The sequence below is a fragment of the Rutidosis leptorrhynchoides genome, chromosome 3, assembly GCF_046630445.1.
Source record: "Rutidosis leptorrhynchoides isolate AG116_Rl617_1_P2 chromosome 3, CSIRO_AGI_Rlap_v1, whole genome shotgun sequence".
Classification (NCBI taxonomy): domain Eukaryota; kingdom Viridiplantae; phylum Streptophyta; class Magnoliopsida; order Asterales; family Asteraceae; genus Rutidosis; species Rutidosis leptorrhynchoides.
Window position 1 is genome coordinate 159825722 of NC_092335.1, and position 21052 is coordinate 159846773.

A 21052-nucleotide genomic window follows, 5' to 3' on the forward strand; every position below is an offset into this window, starting at 1 on the left:
AGGCAAATTAGTCAATTCAAGTATGAAAATGTGAGGGTTGTTATAGTACCTCCCCGTTAAAGAAAACTTCGTCCCGAAGTTTCAAGTAGACTTGTCTGATGCATCGGCGGTTGAGAAGAGGTGGGGATATTTCCGTTTCATTTGGTCTTCACGTTCCCAGGTATACTCGGGGCCACGTCGTGAATTCCAACGGATCTTAACAATGGGAATGTTGCTTTGTTTCAAGCGTTTAATCTCACGATCCATAACTTCAATAGGTTCTTCGATGAAGTGCATTTTATCATCAATGCGGAGATCATCCAAAGGAATAACAAGTGGGTCATCAGCAAGACACTTTTTCAGGTTCGAGATGTGGAATACGTCGTGTACTCTACTAAGCTCAGCAGGTAGTTCTAATCGATACGCCACGGGACCAATTCTCTCAGTAATCTTGAAAGGTCCAACAAAACGCGGACTTAGTTTGCTTCGTTTACCAAAACGAATGACGCCTTTCCAAGTGGATACTTTCAACATGACTTTATCACCAACTTGGAATTCCAAATCCTTTCGACGTTTATCAGCATAGCTCTTCTGTCGGCTGCGGGAAGTTTCCAATCGTTTCTTAATCTGTACGATCTTTTCGGTAGTTTCATGTATGATTTCAGGACCAGTCAATTGTCTCTCCTCTAGTTCATCCCAACATAGGGGTGATCTACATTTTCGTCCGTATAAGGCTTCAAAAGGTGCAACCTTAATACTTGAGTGGTAACTGTTGTTATAAGAAAATTCAGCCAAGGGCAGATGTCTGTCCCAACCTTTGCCGAAGTCGATAACACAAGCACGAAGCATATCTTCAAATGTTTGAATGGTTCGTTCAGTTTGGCCATCAGTTTACGGATGATAAGCGGTACTCATGTCGAGTTTAGTTCCAAGAGCAGATTGTAAAGTTTTCCAGAATCTAGAAGTGAATCGACTATCGCGATCAGAAATGATAGAAATAGGGATTCCATGTCGTGAGACAATCTCTTTGATGTAAAGTTGTGACAATTTCTCCATCTTATCAGTTTCCTTGATCGGTAAAAAGTGTGCAGATTTAGTAAGGCGATCCACTATGACCCAAATAGTATCATTGCCACTAGAAGTCTTGAGCAATTTAGTAATAAAGTCCATAGTGATACATTCCCACTTCCACTGCGGAATATCTGGCTGTTGAAGTAAACCAGACGGCTTTTGATGCTCGGCCTTAACTTTCAAACAAGTAAGACACTTGCTCACATACTCAGCAATATCAGATTTCAGATTAGGCCACCAATAAAACTCTTTCACATCATGATACATTTTACTAGAGCCTGGGTGAATAGAATACCTAGTCTTATGTGCTTCATCCAAGACTAGTTCTCGAAGATTTCCAAAGGTTGGGACCCAGATTCGGTTATTAAAATACCGTGTTCCATTTCCCTTGAGTTCAAGTTGCTTTTCAAGACCTTTTAGTCCCTCGAGTTGAACATTTTCTTCCTTCAATGCTTCAAGTTGTGCTTCACGGATTCGAGTTGTAAGATTAGTCTGAATAACCATGTTCAAAGCTCAGACTCGAATAGGTTTATTACGCTCCTTTCGACTGAGAGCATCGGCAACAACATTTCCCTTACCGGAATGGTACTTAATCTCACAATCATAGTCGTTTAGTAGTTCAACCCATCGTCATTGCCTCATGTTTAGTTGTTTCTGATCGAAGATATGTTGAAGACTTTTATGATCGGTAAACACCGTGAATTTAATTCCGTAAAGGTAATGTCTCCATATCTTCAAAGCGAATACCACAGCTCCTAACTCCAGGTCATGTGTGGTATAATTCTTCTCATGTTTCTTAAGTTGTCTAGATGCGTATGCAATAACTTTTTGACGTTGCATCAATACACAATCGAAACCTTGATTCGAGGCATCACAATAAACTATGAAATCCTCGTCTCCTTCAGGTAAAGATAGAATCGGGGCTGTGGTCAATTTCTCCTTTAAAATCTTAAACGCAGATTCTTGTTCTTCAGACTATTCAAACTTCTTCCCCTTATGAGTTAACTTAGTAAGAGGTTTCGCCAGAATAGAAAATCCTTCGATAAATCTTCGGTAATAACCAGCAAGTCCCAAAAATTGGCGAATATGCTTCGCATTCTTAGGCGCTTCCCAGTTCTGAATAGCAGTGATTTTTGCTGGATCGACATGTATTCCTTCACTATTAACCACATGTCCGAGAAATTGAACTGTTCGTAACCAAAATTCACATTTGGAGAACTTGGCATACAATTGTTCATTCTTTAGCAATTCTAAGATCAAACATAAATGTCGTTCATGCTCTTGCTTGTTCTTGGAATAGATTAAGATATCGTCGATGAAAACAATCATGAATTTGTCAAGATAAGGTTTGCATACACGGTTCATAAGATCCATGAATACAGCTGGTGCGTTTGTTAAACCAAAAGGCATAACAAGAAATTCGTAATGTCCTTAACGAGTTCGGAAGGCAGTCTTGGGAACATCCGTTTCCTTGACTCTCAACTGATGATACCCTGACCTAAGATCAATCTTCGAATAGATACTTGACCCTTGCAGTTGTTCAAATAGGTCATCAATACTTGGAAGTGGATAATGGTTCTTGATAGTTAACTTGTTGAGGTCTCGGTAATCAATACACATTCTCAACGTGCCATCTTTCTTCTTAACAAAAAGAACAGGTGCTCCCCATGGAGATGAGCTAGGACGAATGAATCCTTTTTCTAAGAGTTCTTGTAGTTGGATGGATAATTCTTTCATTTCGGATAGAGCTAGTCGATATGGTGCCTTTGCAATAGGTGCAGCACCGGGAGTTAGATCGATTTGAAACTTGACTTGTCTTTGAGGTGGGAGACCAGGGAGTTCTTCAGGAAAAACTTCAGGAAATTCTCTAACCACCGGAACATCTTCAATTCGTTTCTCTTCCGGTTCGACTTTCTTAACATTAGCTAAGATGGCTTGATACCCCTTCATCAGGTATTTACGGGTTTTTATACAAGAGATGATATCAAGTTTAGAACCACTCTTTTCTCCTTGTATGATTAGGGTTTCACTATTCTCAAGAGGAATATTAATGGTTTTATCATAACACATGATTTCAGCTCTCAACGGGGTTAGCCAATCCATCCCTACAACTACATCAAAGCTTCCTAATTCGACTGGCAGTAAGTTGATCTTAAAGTTTTTGTCAGCTAGAATCAGATCACAATTTTTATAAATATTGTCTACTTTCATAACCTTACCGTTTGCTACTTCTACAAGGCGCTTGATTTCTAAGGCTTGTGGGTTTTCAGTGAATAAGGCACAAAATTTCGTAGACACATAACTTCTATCAGCACCGGAATCGAATAAAACAGTAGCATAGCAATTGTTAACAAGGAACGTACCCGTTATAACTTCATCTTCTTCACGGGCCTCTTCGGTAGTCATGACAAATGCTCTACCCTTAGCATTACCCTCTGTTGCAGTCTTGTTCTTAGGGCACTGGTTTCTGAAATGCCCAACTTCCCCACAACCGTAACAAGTAGGCACGGTTGGATCAGTCTTTGCAGCTGGAGTGTTGGTTGCAGGCAACACAACCTTACAGTTCTTGGCTAAGTGGCCAATCTTCTTACACCTACTGCACTCAACAGTGCACCTCCCATGATGATGCTTATCACAGCGATTACATAATGGCTTTGTTCCAATATAACCACTTTTTGTAGCATCACTAAGCCTTTTGTTTGAACCCTGACCCGAACTCTGAGCAGGCTCAAACTTCCTTTTATTATCAGCAGCTTTTACTTGGGTTTGCTTATTAGTGGCGAGCTTCCTTCTTTTCGCCATTACCAAATTTTGAGCCATCAATATCACACCATCGACGGTCTCTTTACCAACAGCTATCACATTACCCTGAATCTCATCAGGCAGACCTTCTACATAACGTTCAATCTTCTTGTGTTCCGTAGGTACCATGTCAGGGCACAATGTAACCAACTCTAAGAAATGGTTGGTATAAGCCTCAATGTCAGTACCCTTTACCTTGAGTTCCCAGAACTCACTTTCCATTTTCTGGACCTGATTTCTTGGACAATACTTATCCGTCATCATTCTTTTTAGGACAGTCCATGGGATGGCATTTGCAGCATCAAGTCCCACAGTTTGAGAGTATGCGGTCCACCAAGTCAATGCACCGCCAGATAAAGATCCTGTAGCAAACTTAACGCGATCAACATCGGTACAATTGCACATCCTGAAAATAGACTCAAGTTTTTCGAACCACCGGGTTAGTTCAACCGGTCCCTCAGTTCCTTTATAGCTTGGAGGTTTGCAATTTGAGAAATCCTTGTATGAACAAGTTTTGGGGAGATTCTGTTGACCGTTGTTGCCATTGCTGTGGTTGCCCTGGGCGGCAGCTAAAAGTATCTGAAATTGCTCGGCAGAGAGAGTGATGTTGGGAATAGTGTTGTTGTCATTTGTTTGCGCACCACTAGTCATTTTCTTTAATACATAAATAAAGTATTAATTGAAGAGTTATGGTGCTATAAATATAAGTTTGCAATTATGATTCATAATAATCACACAACACACACATATAGATATGGTGAGATAAGACAAAATTTTTAAAAACAAACACTTGACTTTTATTAATAACGAATGGATAAATTATCCTTATTACACAGAAAACGATGAGTAGGCAAAGCCTTTTATATGAAAAACACTTGACTTTTTTTTTTTTAATAACTAAGTTAGTTGTGTTTAAGTCTCTTGGAGGGACTAGGGGTTTCAACAATAGGTGTCTCAGGTTCCTTCCTCTTCTGAGAGGGAGCTAAGACAACAGTGGGCTCAGACTCCTTCTCGGGTTCTGATTCTTCGTCTTCAATGATTTCCTCCATGATTTCTTCTTCATCATCATCCCCATCATAGTCAGCATCAATTTGGGATTCTCCAGCAGGTGGTGAATATGGTGGAGTAGCGAGCATATAGACTGGTGGTGCAGGCGGTGTAGTCGGAACATAAACTGGTGATGCAAGTGGAGTAGCAGGTGCGTAAGTTGGTGAGTTGCCTGATCCTTCAGTTTCAGAATCAGAGATGATGATCGGATTACGTTTGACTGATCCTTCAGTTTCGGTGTCAGAGATGATGATCGGATTATAGTTAGACATCCTAAAAGAAAGAAGGAAAGAGAACTAGAATGATTCTAAGGGTGACATAAAAGCACGAGGTAAGATATAAGGGAAAAGCACTTAAAACTAAGGCAGGAAAGGTTATAGTCCTAAAGATTGCTAAGGTACCCTAACTAGCACATAAGGCACACATAAAATGCAATCCTGGTTCTCTATAACAAACATGCTCTGATACCAATCTGTCACACCCCCAAAATGGACCAGGGGTAATTATGACCAATCATATCATAACACAGTTGTATAAGCGAGAACGACTCTAAATGAGACGTTTTATTTATTAAATAAACAGCGGAAGCATTATTCAAAGTTTTACATCATAAGAGTACAGTAAATGGAAAATGTCTTAAACAAAATGATAAATATGAATGATGGACTCCATGCAAGCAGCAAAGCATACATCAATCATCTAGTAGCAAGTAGTAGCTAGCTCAATCATCACCTGAGACAAAACACGCTTAAAGTGTCAACCAAAAAGATTGAGTGAAATTCATAGGTTTATAAATAATATCCAAAGTTTTAGACCGCAAGATTTAGTTTAAAGTTGATCAATATAGATATATCAATCTAAAAGTGTTGCTGCAGTTTGTAATATCGCTATATGACACCGTGTACTGTCAGTGTCGTGGAATCATTATTATGTAACCAAAGACCAACGGTCGAATGGTTAGAGACGTTACTCTCAATAGGCCTACTCACAATAATTAAGTTTGCATTTAAACGTAGCAATTGACGATATTACGGTAGGGATTTAACATGAATCAAAGCATGACAGCATAGTTAACAATTTAGTACTTGTGTCTAAGCGTAAAACAGTTATAAAGCAAGCATGTGTCTCACCCCAAAAGTTATAAAACAGTTATGAAACAGTAAAAAGTGAGGCTATGAAGTTCACCTTAGTAGCACAAAAGAGTATTCCACGAAAGAATTGAACGGAAGGACGTGACCGAGATCTCAACCTAGAGATAGAACGTATGATCAGACATTGCCTAACAGACAATAGTATATAGTACTATATTGATAGTAATGGTTCACTAAAGAATTTCCATTCTCGGAAGGTAACTATTTATGAAAAGTTTCCACTTATAGTAATTTTCCAATTTTAGAAAGTTCGGGTTAATCTTTAGCAAGACGTTGTACAACTTTACTCAAACTTCGTTGCTATAAAATAAGTCAGGAATGACCAGATGTAACCGGGGGCCCAGGACTCTTGACCAGAATCTAAGTCATGGCATTCGAGATCCACAAGCTTACCCATAAATGGCAACATAGACATCATTCACTTACGACCGTGAGTAGCGATGAAGTTCACATGAATTATACATTATCTTTGATTAACCTTCACTTTAGGTGTATACACACAACGAATTATTAATGTACTTAATAATTATATATGTGATAATATAACCTAAGTATTATTTAATATTTAGTTATTATACCTTAGTATGTCTTATATATATTAAATATAATTACCTTTAAATAAATACCTAAATTACTTCAAAAATAATAGTGTTTTATTAATCGAACATTATTCAAAAATGTCTAAATAATAAATTAAATATCTAAAAATTACATACATAATTTTTATAGTCTTAGTTAATCATATAGATTAGTAGAAAAATTTAAGAAAACGTTTTTATTATATTTTTGTATTTATTTTTGTTTTTACCCTTAATGTATTCACAAAAAAATTTTAATTCTACATAATTACTAAATAGACCCAAATAATTATTTTTATAATTTTTATAAGTTTCTATCAGTCTAATAACCTGTAGAAAAATATTTAAAAAAATATTTTTTATTATTTTATATTTATTCTTAATTTACCTTCGAATTACATAATAATAGAGTTTAATTATATAATAAATAACAATTCGACCCAAGTAATTATTTTTATAATTTTTTCAGATCTATATAAGTTTTAAAAACTCAGAAAAAATTATATATATTTTATTTTTAGTTAAAAGTATTTATTACGAATTTTACATTGTTTTTACGTTTAAACACTACATAATTCGTATTTAATTATAAATAATATTCCATAAATTATCAAAATTATTTTTATGCATCATAACACTTATAATACTAATTATAACATATAAACATAATTAATTTCGAATTTTACAAAGAATATACAATAAATATAAATATAAATGACAATATTGAAAAATTTTAATAAAAATAGAAAGTACCTCAAATTTTCTTCAAGGTTTTGAGAGAATAACTTAAGTTTTTGTGTTTGGCAAGAAAAAATGAATGAGAAGCCATGTATTTATAGGTAAAAAATGGTTGGTGAAAAGAAAAAAAATAATAAAATAAAGGTGCCAATTTTGACAAAATAATAAAAACATGTTAAAAATGTTTTTAATAAGTTTTTGTTTTTGAAAATATTTAGTCAAAATTCATGGGCTCATTATTTAATTTATAAAAAAAATCTTATTTCTTTTTATTTTTATTTTTTTTATAAGCTAAAAATATATATAATGATTAAAATAACTTATCATTTAATTAATAATTATGTTACATATAGTTTTAAATATAATACGCATTAATATTAACTAAAGTTATTTTATATAATTAGTGTAAACTTTAGTTAACAGAACGTGTCGACTAAAAATAAATATTTGATCAACGTCGAATTTAATTATATATTACGTATGGATAACAACCCTATAGGCAAATTAGTCAATTCAAGTATGAAAATGTGAGGGTTGTTATATTTGGTCGTTGGTATATGGATTAGATATAAAGGATATATAATTTTGTTTTCATGTAAATAAGTCTTGAATGATTACTAATATTTTTGTAATTTTATGAGATATTTTATGCTAGTTGCCAAATGATGGTTCCCACAAGTGTTAGGTGACTCACATGGGCTGCTAAGAGCTGATAATTGGAGTGTATATACCAATAGTACATACATCTAAAAGCTGTGTATTGTACGAGTACGAATACGGGTGCATACGAGTAGAATTGTTGATGAAACTGAACGAGGATGTAATTGTAAGCATTTTTGTTAAGTAGAAGTATTTTGATAAGTGTCTTGAAGTCTTTCAAAAGTGTATGAATACATATCAAAACACAACATGTATATACATTCTAATGGAGTCGTTAAGTCTTCGTTAGTCGTTACATGTAAGTGTTGTTTTGAAACCTTTAGGTTAACGATCTCAATTAATGTTGTTAACCCAATGTTTATTATATCAAATGAGATGTTAAATTATTATATTATCATGATATTATGATGTATGAATATCTCTTAATATGATATATACATTAAAATATCGTTACAACGATAATCGTTACATATAAGTCTCGTTTCGTAATTCTTGGGTTAGTAGTCTTGTTTTTACATATGTAGTTCATTGTTAACACACTTAGTGATATATTTAAATATCATTTTATCATGTTAAATATAGTGTATCAAGATCTTAATATGATACATATGTATTTAGTAGACGTTATCATAACGATAATCGTTATATATATCATTTCGAGTTTCTTAACTTAGTAATCTCATTTCTTATGTATATCACACATTGTTAATATACTTAGTGCGATACTTACTCATCATAATCTCATGTAAACAATATATATATATGTCTATATATACCACAACATGTAGTTTTTACAAATTTGTAACGTTCGTGAATCGCCGGTCAACTTGGGTGATCAATTGTCTATATGAAACTTATTTCATTTAATCAAGTCTTAACAAGTTTGATTGCTTAACACATTGGAAACATTTAGTCATGTAAATATCAATCTCAATTAATATATATAAACATGGAAAAGTTCGGGTCATTACAGTACCTACCCGTTAAAAAAATTTCGTCCCGAAATTTTAAGCTGTTGAAGGTGTTGACGAATCTTCTGGAAATAGATGCGGGTATTTCTTCTTCATCTGATCTTCACGCTCCCAGGTGAACTCGGGTCCTCTACGAGCATTCCATCGAACCTTAACAATCGGTATCTTGTTTTGCTTAAGTCTCTTAACCTCACGATCCATTATTTCGACGGGTTCTTCAATGAATTGAAGTTTTTCATTGATTTGGATTTCGTCCAACGGAATAGTGAGATCTTCTTTAGCAAAACATTTCTTCAAATTCGAGACGTGAAAAGTGTTATGTACATCCGCGAGTTGTTGAGGTAGCTCCAGTTGGTAAGCTACTGGTCCGACACGATCTATAATCTTGAATGGTCCAATGTACCTTGGATTTAGTTTCCCCCATTTACCAAATCGAACAACGCCTTTCCAAGGTGAAACCTTAAGCATGACCATTTTTCTCCAATTTCAAACTCGATATCTTTTCTTTTACTGTCCGCGTAGCTCTTTTGTCGACTCTGGGCGGTTTTCAATCGTTGTTGAATTTGGATGATTTTCTCGGTAGTTTCTTGTATTATCTCCGGACCCGTAATCTGTCTATCCCCCACTTCATTCCAACAAATCGAAGACCTGCACTTTCTACCATAAAGTGCCTCAAACGGCGCCATCTCAATACTAGAATGATAACTGTTGTTGTAGAAAAATTCTGCTAACGGTAGGTGTCGATCCCAACTGTTTCTGAAATCAATAACACATGCTCGTAGCATGTCTTCAAGCGTTTGTATCGTCCTTTCGCTCTGCCCATCAGTTTGTGGATGATATGCAGTACTCATGTCTAGACGAGTCCCCAATGCTTGTTGCAACGTCTGCCAGAACCTTGAAATAAATCTACCATCCCTATCAGAGATAATAGAGACGGGTATTCCATGTCTGGAGACAACCTCCTTCAAATACAATCGCGCCAACTTCTCCATCTTGTCATCTTCTCTCATTGGCAGGAAGTGTGCTGATTTGGTGAGACGATCAACTATTACCCAAATAGTATCAAAACCACTTGCAGTCCTTGGCAATTTAGTGATGAAATCCATGGTAATATTTTCCCATTTCCATTCCGGGATTTCGGGTTGTTGAAGTAGACCTGATGGTTTCTGATGTTCCGCTTTGACCTTAGAACACGTAAAACATTCTCCTACGTATTTAGCAACATCGGCTTTCATACCTGGCCACCAAAAATGTTTCTTTAGATCCTTGTACATCTTCCCCGTTCCAGGACGTATTGAGTATCTGGTTTTATGAGCTTCTCTAAGTACCATTTCTCTCATATCTCCAAATTTTGGTACCCAAATTCTTTCAGCCCTATACCGGGTTCATATCCCCAAATTTTGGTACATATTCATAATTTTGGGCTTTTCTAATTTTTTGAGCCCTAGGCGGTTGTCTATGTTGCCTATGCTCAAAGACACCTCTTATAAGAATAATTATACATAATGATATTAAACATAGATAAGTTAAGGGAGTTCATATCTTATCATTTAATTTAATACATCCATGATCCACCACATTAATCAAGTACTACTGGTGATCACGTATAAAATTAAAGCGTGTTTTGTTTTAAAACATGCAATTTGAGGTATTCAATGCCAATACTTCCAATAATTGTTTACTTAAAACACATGTCTATCTGTTAAATAGATGTTTTAGGCCTAAGTATATTACTGTATTGAATTACTACGTAATTAATAGTTTAAAAAGTTCCATTCCAGTCAAACATTCAAAGTTGTGTTGCAAAGTCAAACTACTTTCTCTCTCTAAAAATATACATAATCTCTCTCTAGATTTCGTTATTTTTTTTTTTTGAACGGCAATCCGTTGACATTCAAGAATTGATCAAAATTAGTCATTGGCGTGCCTCACACTTTTCCATTTCTGTTTCCTACCCTTTTACACACTTGTCTCAAACTTATATATATATATATATATATATATATATATATATATATATATATATATATATATATATATATAATATATCTCATTCCCTTTGTGTATCTTATTGACAACATTTTACCAAAAACATTCATCAAAGAGAAAAAAAAAAAAAAACATTACTTCGTATATCCTTATTATCATGGCACCACTATTTTCGTTCAAAGCTTCACACTTTGCATGCTGGAAGCTCTTCCTTGTTCTTTACGTAATGATCCTTCTCATCGGCCAAAGCACCGCAACTAGCCGCGGTTACACAACAATGCAACCGGAGCAACACAGGAGAAAGTACGATGCGGGTTTGAGTAACTTGGGCTTGTATTTCAGTATGCTACCTAAAGGAAAACCTGTCCCACCTTCTGGTCCATCAAAACGGCATAATTAAGTTATCAATTCTATACCAAATAATTGATTTGATTAATTCGTATAAAAAGTCATTTTCTTGCATTTTGTTGACTTTTTCCATGGTTAAGAGAAACTGATCAAGATTTTGTGATGAAGGGTTAGGTTCAAAGAGAATATCACAATTCATACATTAAGAGATGATCCTTTAAGGTTATATATGGATATGGATTGTTAGGATACACATAACACTTATATAGACTGATTATAATGTATAGAAAAATCATATATATTGTTTTTTTTGCAATTCAAGAAAGAAAATTTTTTGTTTAAATTCTACTGGCTTTGATTGTATTCAAGAACTATATATGTTTGTTTGTTTAATTTTTTGTGTATGTACGTAACTACAAATTTGTGTATATCCTAGACTGTTTGGCAAACACATTAAGAGCCTGTTTATCATTTATTTCATTAAGTCACGTATGGATAAAGATGGCAGAATGGATATAGAATGACTATATGGAGTAATCTGGAAATAAATAATCTTGTTTACTTATTGTGCTGAATAAATATGCTGAATAATAAAAATGACTATTATACCCTGAAGTTACAAAGTTAAAACTCAATTGACAATAAAACAATATTTACAGCAACTAGTTTAACAATGTTACAACAAATGGTAACGAGTAATGTTTACAACAAGTACTTAACCAAAAATTACTTGCATAGCTTGCATAATTGCGTCCAAAAATATAAGTCAAAAACCAAGACTAATCATATATTGCTTGCAATTTCATCACGCAAATTTGACATGTATTGCGCACTTTGAGCATCCCCTTGTGATTCGGGTTCGTCTTCCCCACCATCTACATGTTCTTCTACGTCTTCGTCTCCTTCATTCTCTTCATCATTCTCGTCGCATTCCATGAAAAGCTCATCATGGATATTCCACTTTCTAATAAAATTATGTATCGCAAAACACGCAATTACCACATTTCTTTGAACCGGGAATGAATAAGGAGCCATCTCTCTTAGAATTGGAAATCTTTCTTTCAAAACTCCGTAAGCACGTTCAATGACATTTCTAAGTTGTGCATGTCCATGAATAAATTTTTCTTCGCTAGTTAAAGCACGACGACGTCGAATATCAGCCAACCAATATCTTATGTTACGATATGGAGCTAAAAACCCACGAGTATTTGCATATGCAGCATCACATACATAATACTTATCTATAATGAAATGAGAGTGTCAAAACATTCAAATAATTAAAAATTATACATTTAAAAAAGATACATACTTGGTGGAGGAATTGGAAAACCGGAAGTGGGATTGTATAAAACTTCATTTAGTACTCTTGAATCATGAGCTATGCCTTCCCATCCAGCCCACACATATGTAAATACCATATTGAAGTCACATATCCCTAAAACATTTTGATAACATCGTCCACCACCTCGCCCTCTATAAGCACTTTGTTGCTTAGCAGGAACAATCGCATGTACAAGAGTCCCATCTAGTGCACCTATCGCTCCCTTAATTAAAGAAGAAAGAACATACATGTTAATATACTCTCAAAATTAAAGGAATAAAATTACAGTATATATCTTATGTTACAAATGCAAGCTGTATTTTCATTAAACTTTCAAAGAGACACGAACAGTTCATGTGTTACAACATACCCAGAACAGTTCATATATATATAAAATTTATTTCATAAAATGACAACTTAAACAAGAAGTTGTCCCTTGAAGGAAGATCGTGTGTACTTTTAAATCTGATAAATGCAGCGGATAGTTAAATAATAATATTTTATTATTTTATGAACATTCACATAATTAAATAATCATTTAATTAATAAACATTCACACGATTAAACCGTCCCATTAGATCCAGTTACACCACTAATAATTGTCAAAATAATAAATTCACAAAGTGAGTTAGTAATATACCTTTGCGAATTAATGTCCATGGAAGATAGAACCGAACCGCCTTTTTGAAAGAGAAACCTACGATCAAAAGTATAACCGTCTCTTTGGATAGTCCACTACACTTTCAGATAACGTCAATGGATGCTAGTCCAAACCCAAATAACAAATTAATCAACCTTTGATTAATTGTGTGAAACAATAAATAATATTACTCCGTACAGTGTTACTAAAAGAATCAAAACGAGATATTGATGTCTTTGTTTTGTGACTCTCTACAAGAACACAAAGGAAAACCATGATATTATAATACTCCGTATACTTGCTACCGTCGAATATAAAAAAGAATTGTGAGTTTGGTTTTTTGGTGCGGCAATGAAAAGAAACAAAGCATTTTTTTTTGTTCTATATCTTCACAAAACCAAAAGGAAAATATTATATAATATTTTGCAATGAGTCAACCGACTCCAAAGTGTATGTAAATAAATTTGTGGAGATCCTTGCCTCTATTAGTTTGAACTTAACCAACATACAAAGTAATTTCTTTTTAAAACAAAGATTACGGAGTATACAAATTTCAATTAATTCAACTTGTTAACCAAGTCATTAAAACTTTTATTTAATTATAATTAATTCATATTAATTAATTTATAATTAAATATTTAACTTGTTTCGTTACTTGAGTATAATATATATACATCATATATATATTTTCAACGTCTAGGTGTATATATGTGTGACCCCGAAGGCTCAAATGAATTTAGCCACATAGTTATATGTTGTACCTTGCACATTAATCCTACATACTCCCACTTGTGCATGACACAACACCAAGTAACTATACAAACAATGCATACCGTCTAGCAACAGGCCATTGTCCCTAAATTCATGTGAGGGTAGTTTCTCAGAACTGTTTATAGTAAGTGTTAAATGTCCTTCGTCCCTTTATTTCAGATACTTTAGTTAAACTTGAGATATGGATCATCGGTCATTCTCATTTGTTTAACAATTTTATTTCTCGATCTTAGAACTGAATTAGATCACCAAATTAATTAAGTATCATCTTAATTACATCTGGGTGCGGCCACACAAATATCTTATTCATTCATCGAGGAGCTCAAAAGTATCTAACTCCAAACATTTTGGAGGAACAAATACTATGTTGCATACACGTGTCTCTTACGAGCTTTACATTGCACCCAAAAATGGCCTTTATTACAACCTTATTCAGGACAGCGTTTTACCATATCAAAGTACAATATTCCACACATCAAAACTGGCGTGCATCTCAAGTCTAAGGACATAAAGACATAATCACTAAAAGATTCACTACTGACAACGATCCATGTAGTGACATCTCGGATGGGTCATTCCAATATTCATCATCAATGAATACATATGAATTTTGGTCTCTACAAGTTAACTATTTATCATCAATAAATATAACCAAAACTTCACATTAATCTTAATTCAAGTTATTCCCATAACATGACCGATTATGGAGATTTTGAATAATCAACAATTATTCATGGATTAAACATGCTAATATAAAACACAGTGATATAAATGAAAACGATCATACCAACTATATATCAATTCATTAAGATAAAACTGCTTAATGTTCCAAACATATCCAAATACTAGATTATAAATGAAAATATTAGTAGCATAACGAAGTTCAATACTACTAGCATGATCATCACGCTTGTTGTGCATCATGGACTTCATGAACGGGTCAGCCACATTATTATTTGTATGAACCTTAAGAATACTAATCTTATTCTTCTTAATGACTTCATGAATGTAGTCAAACTTTTAAAGAATGTGTCAGATCTATTTATGTACATGTGATTCTTTTGCAAGTATAATAGTAACACTCGAACTATCACAATACATTATTATAGGAGATTTATTGTTGGGTACTACTCCGATTTCACCAACGAAACTTCCTAATCCAAACAGCTTCCCGAGCAGCTTCTCAGGCAGCAATGTATTCTGCTTCTGTTGTAGATTGTTAAACCGTGATCGGCTTTGAACTCTTCCAATCAACTGTCTTGCCCATCATGACAAAGACACAACCTGACTGGGATCGAGAATCATCTCGTTCAGTTTGAAAACTAGCATTTGTATAATATTTAATACTCAACTCTTCTTTCAAACTACCGTAAATCAAGAACATATCTTTAGTTCTCCGCAAATACTTAAGAATGTTCTTAACAGCCATCCAATGTTCTTCACCTAGATTCTGTTGATAACGACTCGTCAAACTTAAAGATAACGAGACATCAGGTCTAGTACATAACATAGCATACATTATGGATCCTATAGCCGAAGCATATAGGATACCTTTCATTCATCTTATCTCATCAGGTGTGATAGGACTTTGAGACTTTCTCAAGATTACACCCTTTTGCACGGGAAATGCTCCGCGTTTAGAGTTCTGCATGCTAAATCTATGCAAGATTTTGTCAATGTATGTACTTTGAATCAAACCAATAAGCCTTTTAGATCTATTTCTATAGATCCTGATTCCAAGAATATAAGTAGCTTCTCCAAGATCCTTCATGGAAAAACATTTATCAAGCCAAGACTTGACATCTTGCAAAGTTGGAATGTCATTTCCAATAAGTAGTATGTCATCAACATACAAGATCAAGAAGACTACTTTGCTCCCACTAGCTCTAATGTAAACACAGGGCTCATCTCCGTTTTGAGAAAAACCAAACTCTTTAATTTTCTCATCAAACTTGAGATTTCAGCTCCTGGATGCTTGCTTTAATCCATAAATGGATTTTAAAAGCTTGAATACTTTATTAGGATGCTTAGGATTCACAAACCCTTCCGTCTGAACCATATATACGTCCTCGCTTAGGTCGCCATTTAAGAAAGCGGTTTTGACATCCATTTGCCATATTTCATAATCATGAAAAACAGCTATGGCAATGAGTATCCTAATTGATTTAATGCTCGCGACTGGTGAAAAAGTTTCCTCATAATCAATTCCTTGAGTCTGAGTATAACCTTTTGCCACAAATCGAGCCTTAAAAGTGTTTACATTACCCTCCATGTCAGCCTTCTTCTTGAAGACACATTTACACCCCACTGTCTTGCAATTGGGTGAAAGATCAATCAAGTCCCATACTTGATTATCTTTCATAGGCTGCATCTCCGCCTCCATAGAATCTCACCATTTGTCAGATTCTGGATCTGATATGGCCTCACCGTAGCTAGAGGGTTCATCATAATCCCCTAGATGAGGTTCATCTGAATTAATCAGAAGATTTAGCCTCTCAGGTCGATGAGGAGTTCTACTAGATCTACGAATTACAGGTGCAACACGTTCTGGCTCACCAACAGTGTGTTCAGTTTCAACGTGCGGTTGGCTAGTGCCTTCAGAAGGTGTGTTACTTTGTGATTCTTGAATTTCTTCAAGATCTACTTTACTCCCACTGACTTCTTATAAGAGAAGATCTCTTTCAAAGAATTCAGCAGACCGAGCAGTAAACACTTTGTTTCCAGCTTGGTAGTAAAAGTAGTAACCCATTGTTTCCTTTGGATATCCCACAAAGTGACATTTGATACCTCTGGGTTCTAACTTGTTTGAAGTGTCATGTTTCACATACGCTTCACAACCCCAGACTTTCTAATAAGATTTAACGCCCCGTCCTAATCCATCCGGACGAAGTCCATATCGATTATAAACGATTCATAATAGTTGATTACATCGCGAGCTACTTGACCTCTATATGATACATTTTACAAACATTGCATTCGTTTTTAAAAGACAAACTTTCATTTCATCGAAAGTTGACAGGTATGCATACCATTTCATAATATTCAAACTATAAATGACCTAATTCGTCATTTACTTAATAATAATCTCTAATGAACTTCAATGACTCGAATACAACGTCTTTTGAAATATGTCATGAATGACTCCAAGTAATATCCTTAAAATGAGCTAATGCACAACGGAAGATTTCTTTCAAACCTGAGAATAAACATGCTTTCAAGTGTCAACCAAAAGGTTGGTGAGTTCATTAGTTTATAGTAATCATTTCATTTTCATCATTTTAATAGACCACAAGATTTCATTTATTATAAAACATGCAGAAGTCCCATTCCAACTGCACAAAAAATATCTTTCATATGAAGAACACCTGGTGAGGATTCACAATATAATAGTAACCATCTGTGCCGATCTTTCACCCCACGGTTGAATACATGTGCCTTCAATATGTAGAACCTCTGTGCCGGTCTTTACACCCCACGGCTGAACACATGTTTATAAAATATAGGCCAACCGGTGCCAAAATGTCGTAAATAATAAACCATCCACCCGGCTCGGGAGCTCATACGCTCTAACGGAAACCGGGGGGCTAATGCGTGTCATAATAATCAACCCCAATCCCAGATAATTCTATCAAAGAATGCAGTTAAGGTACTTGTGTCTATTCCGTAAAACAGTTATAAAAGTTGCGCATGTATTCTCAGCCCAAAAATGTAAAGGGTAAAAAGGCAAATGAAACTCACCGTATTGTATTTTGTAGTAAAAATACATAGAACGACAATGAACAAGTGTAGGGTTGACCTTGGATTCACGAACCTATATCATTTGTGTATTCATTAATACATATATAATCGTAATCGAATATATGTATTATTATTAGTGAAATTAATTGTTATTTTAACTATGTTTTTAATTAATAAACTAATTAATTATTAATATTTATTATAAAAATAATAATATAGTTATGTTATATGTAGTATATATATATATATATATATATATATATATATATATATATATATATATATATATATATATCGTTTGTTTGTTAAAATTATAATAATACTAAAATAATATTAGAAATGATAAAAATCATAATAATGATAATAATAAATAAAAAAAATGATTCTTTTAATATAGATGATAAAATGATAACTTTAATTATATGATACTTCTTAATAAGAAAATGTTAATTTTCATAATAATAAGTACTAATAATAATACTAATACTTTTGATAATGATAATAATCATCATTTTAATATTTAGGGTTAGTTTAATAATAATAATAATAATAATAATAATAATAATAATAATAATAATAATAATAATAATAATAATAATAATAATAATAATAATAATAATGAGAATATTACCTTAGAGTAACAAGGTTTAAAAATAAATAAACACCACCGCCAGGCCTCGAACCCAAGACCTCTCGAATACCCGACACCCACACTAACCATTCATCTACCCTTGTCTTTCTGATTACAACTATAACTTAATTTATTTAACCTCTTTTCTGTTTCTCTTTTCTTATTCATAATATTAATCGACCCCAACTAATCATCATCATCGTATTCATTTTTGTCCCAACAGAAATATAATTGGAATTGTGAACAAACAACGAATACAATCTCGGCCCAACATCTATTTACGGCCCAACAGAAGTTTCATAAGCCTAATTATATAAATCGGCCCAACCACCACAACAGCTTCTATAGTAAAAAAAAAACAATTTAAACTGCAGTCGCCTATAATCGAACTCAGGACCTCTTGTTTACACACAAAGACCCAAACCATTCCTCTAATTCTCCTTTTTTGTTCTATTACTTAAACTAATTCTTTTAACCCAACTATCTGTTTTCTTTTCATTCTTTTCTTCATCTTCTTAAATTCATCTAATCATCATCTAATTAACTTTCATAAAATCATGCGTATATTCTTAATCCCCATTAACATTTTTGTGACTTATCATCATCATCTTAATCATATTATTGTTATCATAATCACTTTATCATCACATAAAATCATATCTTAATCGTCATTATCATTAACTAGTTAACATCACAATCATCAAAATTCACGTTACTCATATTCGTCTAACCTTATCATCATGGTCGTGAGATCATCAATATCATTATACATTGATTACTTATCTTCGAGTCATCATCGTATTCAGTAATGGCTCATCATCTCATTAACACAGCAACATCATCATCATCGATTATCATTTATCTAATTTTGGATTTCGGCTCAAATAGCACACCGACCCACTAGGCCCAAAATAAGCAGTCCGTAATATTAGTTTTCTTGAAAAGGATATGGTTGGCCCAGCAAGTAAAAGAGAACACGGTTGAAGGATTTAAAAGGCCCGCTGCTTTGTTTTAAAAATTAAACTCGCCGACAATTGGTTGATATATGGATGATGTTTAAAATAAAAAAAATGAAAAGGCAAGTGGAGGTATTTGTTTATTGTTGGTCGGCCATAAAGAGTTGTCAAGTTCCACTAGTAATTGATAATGTGTTGTTCATTTACTTTATAACCAAGTTGCAACTTTATATGGTGGACATTATTCTTCTCCTTTATGTTATATAAGAGAAATATATGTAGCAGCGGTGTTGAGTTCGTGAAAAGAAACAGCAAAAACAGCAATGATAATCGAGTAGTAGAAGCATTTTACAATGGTTTTCATGGTGGTGGTAGTGTAAAGGTGGTTTCGTGAAAGAGGTGAGCCAAGGTGGTGAGGTTTCGGTTTATAAAAGTAGAAACAAAGAGAAAAGTGATTGTGGGTCAAAACAGAAGCAATTACATGTTGGTTTGATATGGTGGTTTGTTTGAGTTGTCTTACGGTAGTTGAAGATATGTAGGTGGTGGAGTATGGTGGCCGAGGTGGTGGAATATGATGGTGATATAAATCGATCAAGGTGGTGTTTTAAATGGTTTTAATAGTTGTTAAGGTTAGGATGGATGTGATGATGCACGATTCGTGGTGCCAAGGTGGTTTTTGGGTGTTGTTAATCGAAGGCACGAAACAGAAACGAAACATAAGTGGGTTTAGTGGAAGGTGATATTAATGTGACGAGGGTTCGAGGTTCACGATGGTGGTGAGTGGGTTGTAGTCGTCGGATATCTAAATAAATGTGCTTAGTTGATGGTTTTTTTTTTTTAATAAAAGTGTAAGAGTGTTAGTATTTTGTGAGGTTGAAGATGGATATGTGAATAGATTCATCAATATCCTCGTGTAACTTATTCGATTAAAAGTCAAGTGTCGAAAGAAGGTTTATTCTCCCGTACAGAAGAAATAAATAAAAAATTAAAAGTTGATTAAGATTTCTAACAGATTTTGGAGTGGTATGTGATTCTGATTCGATCCTTAAAGACAAGAAACAAAATTAAACTACAGAGTGATGTTTACATGAAATAGATTTTGGATTACTTGCTTGGATAACAATCTGATTAGTACGAAGTGTATCAATTATCTACAGAATCGAAAGTGATGTGGAACTGATTTCTAATCTTGCATCCAGTTAATCGATTATATATATATTTGTATTTATATTTAAATATATATATCTGTATATATATATTTAAATATATATATACATATATATATATACATATATATATATATATATATATATATATATATATATATATATATATATATATATATATATATATATATATATATATATATATATATATATATATATATATATATATATATATATATATATATAACTTGTATTTATTTATTCGCTTACATATATATATATATATCAAATTCAAAAATTTGGGAATCGGAGAGTATAATTGCATTAATACTATAAGTAATACAATATTAATATTATTATTAACATTAATATTATTGATAAAATAATTAGTAATAATAAATGATAATATAATAATATTAATTATTAATAAAAATAATATTTTTAATAATAATGATAATAATATTCATTCAATAATAATTCCTTATATTAATGATA

At 33.5% G+C, this 21052-nt stretch overlaps 2 protein-coding genes across 2 annotated transcripts in view; both read right to left on the reverse strand.

Annotated features, from left to right (window-relative positions):
* The window catches only part of LOC139900539 (uncharacterized), a 28056-nt gene extending 23553 nt beyond the window's left edge, over positions 1–4503 (reverse strand). The window contains exons 1-2 of the mRNA XM_071883305.1: positions 3414–4503; positions 2858–3218 (exon numbers count right to left, since the gene is read on the reverse strand). Coding sequence (XP_071739406.1) covers positions 2858–3218; positions 3414–4503 — 1451 coding nt within the window. The remainder of the gene's footprint in view (positions 1–2857; positions 3219–3413) is intronic.
* Positions 4504–12117: 7614 nt separating this feature from the next.
* On the reverse strand, positions 12118–12905 carry LOC139900540 (uncharacterized). The gene is made up of 2 exons (XM_071883306.1): positions 12644–12905; positions 12118–12575 (listed from the first exon to the last, which is right to left on the reverse strand). Exons 1-2 carry the CDS (start codon positions 12903–12905, stop codon positions 12118–12120), a joined length of 720 nt encoding a protein of 239 aa, XP_071739407.1.
* Between the last annotated feature and the right edge of the window lie 8147 nt (positions 12906–21052).